This window comes from Poecilia mexicana, unplaced genomic scaffold, assembly GCF_051168715.1.
Source record: "Poecilia mexicana isolate PSO_F unplaced genomic scaffold, ASM5116871v1 scaffold_21, whole genome shotgun sequence".
Lineage (NCBI taxonomy): Eukaryota > Metazoa > Chordata > Actinopteri > Cyprinodontiformes > Poeciliidae > Poecilia > Poecilia mexicana.
The window spans coordinates 4061511-4072963 of NW_028263390.1; the positions used below are offsets into that span (position 1 = coordinate 4061511).

At 39.9% G+C, this 11453-nt stretch overlaps 1 protein-coding gene across 5 annotated transcripts in view; it reads right to left on the bottom strand.

Moving 5' to 3' along the window:
• LOC106907884 (kinesin-like protein KIF13B) overlaps positions 1-11220 on the bottom strand; it is a 36424-nt gene extending 25204 nt beyond the window's left edge. For 4 of the 5 annotated variants that reach the window (XM_088001936.1, XM_088001935.1, XM_088001934.1 and 1 more), the window contains exons 1-7: positions 11004-11220; positions 10856-10928; positions 10565-10647; positions 7501-7594; positions 1063-1075; positions 915-975; positions 402-494 (exon numbers count right to left, since the gene is read on the bottom strand). In XM_088001936.1, the coding sequence (XP_087858062.1) occupies positions 402-494; positions 915-975; positions 1063-1075; positions 7501-7594; positions 10565-10634 (331 nt within the window). In that variant the 5' untranslated portion in view covers positions 10635-10647; positions 10856-10928; positions 11004-11220. Of the gene's footprint in view, positions 1-401; positions 495-914; positions 976-1062; positions 1076-7500; positions 7595-10564; positions 10648-10855; positions 10939-11003 lie in introns of all 5 variants that reach the window. The other variant, XM_088001933.1, reaches the window with a different exon arrangement.
• Between the last annotated feature and the right edge of the window lie 233 nt (positions 11221-11453).

The window sequence follows — 11453 nt, forward strand, 5'->3', positions numbered from 1 at the left end:
CTAGCTTCTCACAACAGCAGTTTGCTGGAATTTCTTGAGGCTCATTCCAAACAGAAATATTGCAGCTGGGTTGGGTTTATAGACTGCTATGCTCTCACCCACACTCCTTTTAAACTCTTCCTACAATTTCTTGGTTTTGGTGACTGCCACCCTGAAACATTGACTTTATAGTCTTTTGTTAATGATATAGCAGCATAGCTACAATCATTTCGAAGACCAATTTGTGCCCAAACTTTAACTTCATGGCGATATTGCCTCAATAATTCCACATAATGTTCTTTTCTCATCTGTTTAGTATAGTGCACCAGTCCCTCCTGCAGCAAAAAAAAAAAAAGCCCCACGACATAACGCTGTCACTTTACAGTTCAAATGTAGGCAAGTAACAAAGATCATCATGTTACCTGTCTGTCCATAAGCAAAGATGCAGGCGTTGTAGCCCATGAAAGCGTTGTCCAGCAGGCTCTCCCCAAGGCACTGGAACACCACATCCTGACCTGCAGGAATAAAAAAATAAAATAAAACAAAACAGGAGCCTCACTGTGACAAAACTGAGATCAAATTTTAAATTCAGAGTCTATGGTAAATGATACGGACAGCAGGAGCAGATAAGGACAGTTGTTGGAAAGCTCCTGAGCAGACGCTGGACAGGGTGAGTATTATGTTCAGAATCAATGCGTCTGACCTCACTGGTATGAAGGAATCGAGGCCTGCACGCCTGCTCTTTTACAATATTAATACTACAGACGAGCAGAGTGCTACCGTCTTCCATCCGCTCCCCTAACGGTGCCCGTTCTTCAGCTCCAGAAATAGACCCGTATATCAGGAAACATTGTGTCAGGAGACGGGCTGAAGGGATGACTCACCAGCCAGCGGCGTGGAAATCACATGGACAGAGTTAAAACCAACCAACTAACCTGCAAACTTGTCCTGTTGGGATTCATCCATGGACCAGAAGCAGTAGTCATAGGCAAATGCCTGAGGGAAAACATAGGAGTGTTAGAGGAATTTGAAATGCATGGGCCACAATAAAATACTTAGAGCAAAGTTTATTTTAATAGTTACCTTAGGCTGGTTCCTGGGATAAGAGGGAAGATAGAAATTAAAGGGTGGTTAATAATAAGCATTTAGAGATCAATAAATTTGTAATTTATGGTCTACTGAATTGAATGGAGCAAAACATCAAACGGTTTACCTGAGATATAAAATGTAAAAATTAACTTAGTTACAAAATAATGAAAAAGTATGTGTTCTCCATCAAATTTATATTTACTTACTTCAGTTTTATACTATAATAAAGTAATTATGTCACCTTCAGTTGTTATAAAAAATGGCTTAAAGGACATTTTACTTCTCTAGCACTTTGAAATTGGGCCTCCTGCTCTTTCTGAAACTCCGCCTTCAGGAAGTCATCATAAAAATGTCTATTGACCCTTTAACAAAGTTTTTTCCAATGAACTGCAGCTCAGGGGAGGGGTTTCGAAGGCGGAGCTATGTGCATCCAAGTGTTTTGACCAGCTGAATGGTTGTCATGGAGATGAAAGGATTTTTTTTAAACATGCATCAAAGAATGAAGGCAACACTCCAGGTATGATTTTAATGAAAATATAGCCTTATAACATGATGTAAAGGTAAAAAAAAGTTGATTTTACACAATATGGCCCCTTTAATATCAGACAAATGTAAGTAAATAATAAAGTTCAGTTTTGATGTGACTGGTTGATTTCAACTTTATCTAAGATTCTTTTTTTTTAAGAAGCAGCTTCAGAATTGGGAAGTCCAAAAACTTCCTAATGAAATGACTATCAAAAATTTCCTTGATAGATGTAAAATGATCCACGTCTGCCTACGTTTGTCAGCACATGAGAGGCAGGGACTATAAATGACCCAGACATGAGCAGAAACATGGCTGGCCTTCAGAGATATGGAGTCAAAGGTGTTTTAATCAGAGCAGAGCTCCAAAATCTGCCCAGGTTACTAATCCTCTTATGTTGCTGGTGACCCACTGGAGGAATCTTGAACAGTAGTCTGGGCCTCACACCCTGCTGGTGTCCCCGACATGCCACGGCTGCCTAGAGCCCACACCTAGCTGCATTCCAGAAAGTTTATGTCAAATTCAATTATCCAACATAGCTGGAGCTCCTGTCATTATGTCACTCCTGTCACCAGTGCAGCTCTGGGCCTTAATTACATCAACATTAGCTGAGAAACAGGAAGGCCATAAATGAGCTGTGGTCAATACAGAATCAATCTTTTTTTTCTGTTTCTCCCCGTAGGATGAACGGTTGATGAACGTTCCTTTATCTTAAAGCAGGGGTGTCCAAAGTCGGTCCTCGAGGGCCGGCATCCTGCATGTTTTAGTTTTCTCCCTGGTTTTACACACCTGCATCAAATGATGGCTCATTAGAAGGCCTAAGCAGAACATTGACTTGCTGAGGAGATTGTTACAACCACTAGGGAGAGAACTAAAACATGCAGGATGCTGGCCCTCAAGGACCGACTTTGGACACCCCTGTCTTAAAGGTTCACAGGGTTCCATCTTTTTTAGACTCAGCATTTTAGAGCTCTTGGTGTTTTTCCAGTTCATTTTGAAAATATGAACATAAATGAATGGATAAATATACTGGTGAATTAATCATCAAAAATGTATGGATAAAGGATATAAGAAATGAAAAGAGATGGATGGATGGATGGATGGATGGATGGATGGATGGATGGATGGATGGATGGATGGATGGATGGATGGATGGATGGATGGATGGATGGATGGATGGATGGATGGATGGATGGATGGATGGATGGATGGATGGATGGATGGATGGATGGATGGATGGATGGATGGATGGATGGATGGATGTGTTTCTCTCGTTTTTCCTTACGTATCCAGTTGTGAAAAAAATAAAAACAAAAAAAATCTTATATTTCATAGTTCACTGTGAAACAATCTGCTTTCACAGAGAGGCTGAGTTTGGAGTAATCTGTGCTCCAGTATCGACAGAGTAAAACCAACCTATATAGTTAATATGGAAACACTGACCAACAACCACAAGGTTGAGTGCAGAAAAACAACACATTTTTGTAGCTATATGTGTGGAGCCTCGCTTTAGTAGAAGTGTAAATCAGGACTCAGAACATTACCTTCACTCAGGCAGAAATTGTGGGGCCTTAAAAAAAAAAAGCTGCAAATTTTGTTCTGGCCACACAAACGGAGGAGCTGTACTGAAACAGGGCCTCTATGTGAGCGCTGGCTGCTCCATGAAAGAGCAACATTAAGTCTCCCTTCTCCTGGGCTTGTGAGGACATTCCTGAGATAACTGGCAGGGCCTCGGATCACCGAGGAGTCACTTCAGGAGGAGGAGCAGGAGGAGGAGAGCAGGTCACCAAGTCCCTGACCACCAGCATGCAGGCCTGAGCGGCTAATCTGGATCCCATTCTAAATACTCTACATCAGGGTATCCGCAGGTTTCAACAAGTCAAATTCAAGACTTCTTAAGACCTATGTTTAATAAGCCATCTTGAATTAAATTTAAGATTGAAGATGCTTAATATAGGGAATGGTTGGGGGAACTTGCTGAATTATAATCAAGCGTAGCACAAACTCTGAAGCCAGCTTTGAGCTTCTCACTCTGCATATGGCCTGACAACCCTCATAGTGCCTACCTTAAAGGTTTTGTTGTACCTAGCCTCTTATTGGTTGGCAGAATTAGTCAGCCAGTGGCAAAAACAAAAGTCATCCAGTTAACCACTGATAAAGTTACACTAACCCATGGTAGACCTAAAAAAAAGCTAGCTAGCAAGGGTATATTAGCAGCTAGTTAGCAGTAGCCTCAACCCCCCTTACTTACACCTGATGGTCCGATAGACTGTTCAGTTTTGGACCAAAATTCCTGCATTTGTTACATTTTCAGCTTTCTCTCCTTGAAAGTCCTGTTCACCACCACATCTGAGGTGGCGCTCCATGTTGCATGGAAACAACATGGAGTGGCATCAGATTTTACTAGCTGTAGGATTTCTCTTCCATCATTGGTAAGAAACTATGAGTCATTTCTCGCACTAGCACTAGACTAGCACGTTTGTTTTGGTTGTATTTACCCACAGTGCCCCGCACCATAGTCCACTTCCTGCTTTTGGAGCAGTCTGCAGCCCGCTTGGCGTTCACACATACATCTGAACCAAACAGAAAACGAGGTTTTTAAGCGGACCAGAGTTCACTTTTTTGATCCGCATCAGAGTTTGATTGCGCGATCACACCTCCAGAATCAAACTGGATCTGGTAGATACACAAAATTGAGTTCCATTAAAGTAGACACACAGTACTGGTGTGAATGCACCCTAATACCAACTTACATTTTTTAATAAAGAAAATTAAGACATCTTAATATATTAATTTCAGACACACTAATTTAAAACATTGGAGTACAGACCCCTGTGCGTAGTAGCTTATGGATGTGTAGAAAAATTTTCAGTTTAAAGCTAAACTGTTAAAGGAGCCTGCAGCAGGAAGTGAATAATTGCCTGCATCAATCCCTGCTGCCTCGAGAGCCTGGCAGCCCCCTGCTGTCCTACTGTAGCAGCACCCAGGGGTCCTGTAACATATTAACACCCCCCACAGAAAACACTAATTCACCCCAACGTCAACCATCAGCGATGCTGACTCAGCACAAACTGTTCACATCTGGCTGCTCAGCCAGTTTCCTGAATATTTATCAGGTGATGACGACTCTAATCTCGCCTCTTTCGGTTTTTCCTTCCCTTCGACCTTTGAGCTTAGCTGATGGTGTTGCGCCGAGCCTGCAGAACTTGTTCACGTCAAATCCCTGAAGGGGAAGCATACCACCGCTGGAGCATGTTGAGGCAGATAAAAGCGCACTGACACTCACTAAAAAAAAAATAAAAAATGCAGAAGGTAATTATGAAACCAAAGGCTTTTAACTCAGGACAAAAACAGATTCACGCCCTCGTGTTTGCAGTGGGGGTAGCCCTGAGGGAAATTCAGAGTAAGTAAGGAAGACCAAGACCGGCTGAAAGCCTTCAGGGAGATATCTACCTACAGACCCCAAGCTTCAGGAAGAGCAAGTTTTATGGGTTTATATATTCAGATCAGCACAATTGGTGCACATTATTGCCTCAGATAACTATAAAGCACATATATCTGGCTTCCTGCACCGTCCTCTACTCCTTTACCGCAGGGTTAAGTGGCTGAGTAACAGACACACCTTCTGTAAAGAGCGTGCAAAAGAAGGGAGGAGGAAGAAAGGAGGAGAGCTTCAAGCAGGAGAGGTGGAGTGATGATTAAATCTGAACGTCTTCCAGACGACAGGGTGGGGAAAAAAAAAAGCTTCAGCTGCATACATGTGCTATAGATCAGATCCACCAATCAGCAGCAGGATTAGAGGATTCCTCACTCTACAAACAACTACCCTGTTTAAGTGAACAGATTGATTAAATCATACACTGTTTGTTCTGATTTGAAAAAAAGCAACAACTATAAACATGAACCAGTCATCCTTTAAAATAAAAAACAGAAAAAGTCTTACAAAAGTATTCACACCTTCTTAAATGTTACATGTTTTGTTACTTCACGATGAACCTTTTATGTGACAAACACTAACTAGTGAAATTGAAGTGAAAACGGTTTTTGTGCCAATAGAAATCTGAAAAAAAGTGTGACTGCAGGTTTTTTTGAGTCATGTCTCTACCAGCTTTACACGACTAGAGGGATGCACCAGTCAACTTCTGTAAACGTGTAAGATCGACATAACTTTCATTTGTTCAGTCGGTCCAACTGGGAGTAGAACAGCCAAATATGTAAAAATGTAAAATAAATAGAACAATAGGTTGGTAAAAATGTGAAAAATAAACTGCAACAAACATTCTTTCAAATGATTCAGAAAGTGCAATTAGGAATTTTAAATATAATGTAAAATAAATAAAGCTAGACACCGCTCAGAACGCAAAGTATAGAACTAGATTGAATAGATGTCTTCCTATGGATTGGGCACATTGTCTCCGATAACCGATCTAGAAGTTTTTTAACATCTGGACCGATACAGATATTAATATCAGATCGGCACAGCTCTAGTAAATGAATCCAAATCCGTTTGTCTTTGCAAAGAACTCAAACTCAAATCGGATGACGAGCGTGTTTGAACATCAATTTTGAAGTATTGCTGAAAATACTTAGTTGGGTTTAGGTCTTTACTTTAGGTCTTTACAGCTCATGAATAAGCTTTGATTGGATTCATCCCACTGTAGCTGTGTTTGGATGTTTGGTGCTTTGCCACAATCCATCAATGATTGTGGCAAAACACCAATCACCAAAAACAGGACATCTCATGACTTTTTTTTTTTATTATTAATAAACGGCCTTCTGCATTCAGGTTTTCCACTAAAAATGCCAGATTTGAAGAAAACAGAAATGTCGTCTGGAATATGATCAATAAAAAATATGAACCACAGCTTGTTACTTTTGTTTTCTTTTTCCCCAATGACACTTACTGCAATTTTGTCTGTCAGACAGTCATGATAAAACACATTTTGTGGCTGTGATGAAGTAGGGTGTGGAAACTTTCTCAGGGCGTTAAGAAAACAGAGTTTCTCCTCTAAGCCAACAGCTGTTGTACTGTTTAGGATTTTGTTGCATAAAGCAAGGATTGTCTTAAGAAACTGAAGAGTGTGTCATTAATGAACAGTGAAGTCATATCATGTGATGCGGGGCTTCTCTAAGCTCAAAAATGTGTAATTTTTATTAACACATACAGGCGAGAACTGTGTTTCACCACCATGCTAATGGTTTTGCCATCATCTTCTCCATCAAAATGATTACCATTGTTGAGATTCCATCAGCTGTAATTAGGCATGTTGGCTTAACTGTGTTAATAAAAGCAAATAACATTTTAAATGAAATCACTAGTTTCTTTTTGTTCATTAAATTAGTGTAAACGTACTCTTTTTTTTTTTTTATTAAAAAATAAAAGTCAACAGCTCCCATAGCGGCAATGCAATAGAGGAAGAGGACCAGCAAATGAATATAGACCCGTCTCTCACACACACACACACACACACACACACACACACACACACACACACACACACACACACACACACACACACAGAAGCTTTTAGGTGGGAATCAATATCCATGTTGAAATGTGGAACATTAGCCGCCTGTGTAACATTCACAACACCGATGCAGAAAACAGCCTCAGATCTGCTCTGATCCAGAGGCTCTGGCATCACAACCAGACACTCAGGCCAAAGAAGAAAGAAAAGTTAATTTAGTTCCAGAAAATGTTCTGTTCTTTTGTGGAATTTATGATAAAACGCTGTTAAAAATTTGATAAAAAAAAAAAAAAAAGTAATATTTTTCTGAACTCCCACAGACGTTTCCACATTATTCAAGAGGAAGTCATTGTCCAGGCTGTTTATCTTGACTCATTCTATTGTAATGATGGTATAACTATATAAACTGAAGTGTTTACATATTTACATCTCTCAGCTTACCTGGGGTCTCCTTTGTTTACGTTAGTGATGGCTGGATGCAGAAAGGTCTGGCTCCCCTCCATCTCCACCACACATCTGGTTTTCAGGTCTTTTTCTAGATTTACAAAAAAATAAAAATATATATACATTTACCCAAAAACAATATGATGGGGATTCCTTGAAAACATGGGAAACAGTGGTGGGTAAAAACTGGCTGGAGACTGTGTGTGAACACACTTTTAAAGTACTTTTTTTGTATTTGCTCTGGAATATTAATTGATTCTATTATAACATATTTCTGTATGTTTCATACAACAGTGTATTAGGGCCAATGTAGATTAAAAAAATTAATTAAAGCAGCAATTTTCCTCCAAAAAAATCTAAATTTTTCTAGAAAGAAAAGAAAACGTGAAAAGTCGCAAATTTGCTAGACAAAAAACCCTTGGTTTAAATATTCAACTTAAACTCAGAAATGTCCACGTTGTTTTTAGATTAATCTCAAAATTTCCAACTTTTTTTGACAGCAATTAACTCCTCTTTTTCCCCTCCCTGTCTACACTGGCCCCCAATGTGCCATTGCAGCTTCAGGTAAACCTTCATCAGGTTTCCTCTAAGTTTTATCCCATTTCTAGCTCCATTCACTGTGCACACATGATCTGATGTTGTCATCCTGCCCACCACTAAAGGCAGCTATCGCCTGGTTGTCACTGCAGAGTGACAGGTGGGTGTGGGCGTGTGCCAGTTCCTCGTAATCACAACACAAACAGGTTGACGAGGACTAACAGGAAATGGCTGCATTGCTGATGATTCATACAGGACCTGCCTGTGCAAACATTACGGCGAGTTCACTACTGGCCAGGCAGCCAGTAAGGAAGAGCCAAGTCACACCTTCTCTTCCTCATTCCCACCTGAACCAGGGGGCGGAGTCAGTGTTTGGACTTCCTGTCCCTGCAGAATTTAGGTCACATGTTGTGTTAGATTTCATGAAGTGGACAATAACTGGAACATAACTGGAAACAGAAACACAAACCTTTGTGTTCTCAGGTCCAAATATAAAGTTCTGCTATGCTGCTGTTCTGGGAATTTACTAAAAGTACATTAAACATGCAGCACCTCATTATATTTTTATTGCTTTCAGACTGCAGGCCTCCTGCCAGCCCGCTTCAAAACATCAGCAAAACTACATCTTGTTGTTGCTTTCCAGAGGGGAGAAAAAAAATCCTTTCCAAAACACAAAATGGTCAGAAATAAATGCTCCAACCCTGACTGATCTAAAGAAAGTAGCGTAACACATGCATGGCGGTCCACATGGTTGGTTATTCTCACTTGGGAGTGGGTGTGGGATTTCCTGAAAATGTCTCACAGGCCAATGATAAGAAAAGGAGGGAAGAAAATGGAGGACAGACATATTTATGTTAAAGATACAATCCAGTGGTGTGTTCCCCCCAACAAACGTTCACTGACAAGTCAAGCAGACTTGGGTAATGAAATCTAGATTTTCACAAAACACATTTTTAAAAAAAAGAGTACTGAAGGGAGAAAAAAAAAATCAATCTGTTTTGTTGCGATTTGGGCTGATGACATCACAAGAGGCATGTGAGTTTGACTGATCAGCTGAGGTTTGGAGATATGATGGCAGGTGAGTGGCTTCAAAGTTGAAGCAGAAGCAAACTCTTACTATTTCTACAGTTTAAAGTCACTTTAAATGAATAACACCCCTAAAATTTTTATTGAAGAACTGAAAGAAAAGAAGAAAAAGCTACACAATGTATCGATTCATTCATTAATTTTGACCCCCTTTAATATATGCCTTTACTTGTCAACAACCCCTGACTCTGCCTTTCTAATTATATCATGTTTAGTTAAAAATATCAGAATTAAAAGCATCTTAAAAATCATTAACAATCATTTTTAAGGGGCTAAAAAAATTAAAAGACCAACCAAAGTGACATGAATGCTGAAAATATTAGTTACCAAAAATCCACATAAAATATACACCAAATATGGGTATTATTAATAGTAGTTATGACATATTATTAATATTATTATTACATAATATTAATATTATTACATACTAATATTCATTGTCATCTATTTGTAGGTCACAATTTCCAGTTTATCATTTAAACTCCTGTGTTCAAGCCACATTTTGTTGATCATGATTTCTTTGTAAAAGCAATAAAAGGGGGTGGATAGTTTTTAGAGGAACTGTATCGTGCAGCCCTTAGACCACCATCCAAAATAAACTCATTTTTGGTGTTCATGCAGATTAAAACATGGACTTACTCACTGTTACAATGTTTAAGAAAATTACTTATTTATTAATAACCTTAAAAAAAAAAAATCAGACCTACAGAAGACGTCCAAGCTTCGTGGGGGCTAGCAACCACAGCCGATTGTGCCTATGTTAATAGTTCAAACACCAAACATACCTTAGTAAGCATTAATACCTTAGTAAGGTCAGACAGAGTAGAAACTGTCTTAGTACTACCACAGATGCTAACAACCACGGCGTTCCTCATCACTGTTTGGGTTACACCCAATCAGCAGCAAGGAAAATGAATGGCGCTCCTGGATTGGCTGCTTTGCAAACGCAGCCAGTAGCTTGTTAAGTAGCACTGCACCTGTGTAACTCAGCTTCCCAAACTGTATTTTCTTTCCACGGAGTGAAAAAAAAAACTAGCAGTATGTAGGTGAAATTTCTTCAAATAATTTGAAGTTATATTCCACAAAAAATATAAATAAATAAAATGTAAATAGGTGATATACTGATAAAGCAAATAGGAGGGCGTCTACTGTAAATTAAAAGTCCCACCCCAGCAAACTCTAACTAAATTTTTTTGATGTGGACCCTATAGTATTTTCTTGAGGTTCCCTCACCCTGATCTGTTGTGCCTTTTGTGACGTCACCAGAGGCATGTGTGAGTAGAAGCTTGTTTTGGGGAGGGTAAAACTCATCTTAATTAAAAATGATTTATAACATACCAAAAAGAATCTTATGCTGTTCTATTAAGCTACATAATAAGTCATTTTGTTTTAACCGAAAAATCTGGAGTTTGGCTTTAAAAAGTGTTATATGGCTCACCTCTCCTGTTCATGGGTCGCACGCGCACGGCGACTTTTACGTTGGAGTCACTCAGGCTGTTGTCATCCATTGTGGCACTTGACCTGCGGCAATTCAATCAGTGGACACCAGTAAAACCAGTTAGACTCTGTTTGGACTTTATACATACACAACGCACGGTCCGAAAATATACATTTTCCCAGAATTAAAGCTTCATTTCGAATTGACATTTGCAACTTTGTCCAAATAACTTCTGAATAGCGCATAACGAGGCAAGGAGTGACGGATAAAATGACGGAGAAGGGAACTAACCGAGTGAAGGAGTGCGCAGTTTTTTCCCAGTCCGACACCCAGGAGGCACAGCAGAAGCAGCTAGCCTAGGACGCTAAAGAGGTCTGGATATGAGCAGCAAACACACAGGGTCAAACACTGTATGACAGCGACCGCTGGCTTGCTCTACCTGCCTGCCTTGCCCACTCCAGAAAGTCCGCTCTCAGTGGGGAAGTTTGCTGTCTGCTCCAGAGTCTGGTAACACTCACGGTAGTCCACGCTTCATTCCCTGCAGCTCGTCCACCTGTTGCATTTCCTGAAACTTCCCGCAGAGATCAGTCGGGCCATGTCAACTCGCGACTAAAGGGATTTGCTGTGAGATTTAAGTCAGTGAGCCTTCAGCTGCCTCTGGACACATTCACAAACACGGGGATTTAACGCCACCCCGTGGACGTTCATCAAATATACAAGCCTTTCTCACCGAACTCCTGTGTGCAAGTGCAAATAAGACATTTTCATTAAAATATGAACCCTTTTCAGCGTTTTGATTTTACTAAGACACGCGTGTAAATCTATCCTAATGATTTAATAATAATAACAATAATAATGATGATTCAAAAACAGTAGAAAAACAGTTTAT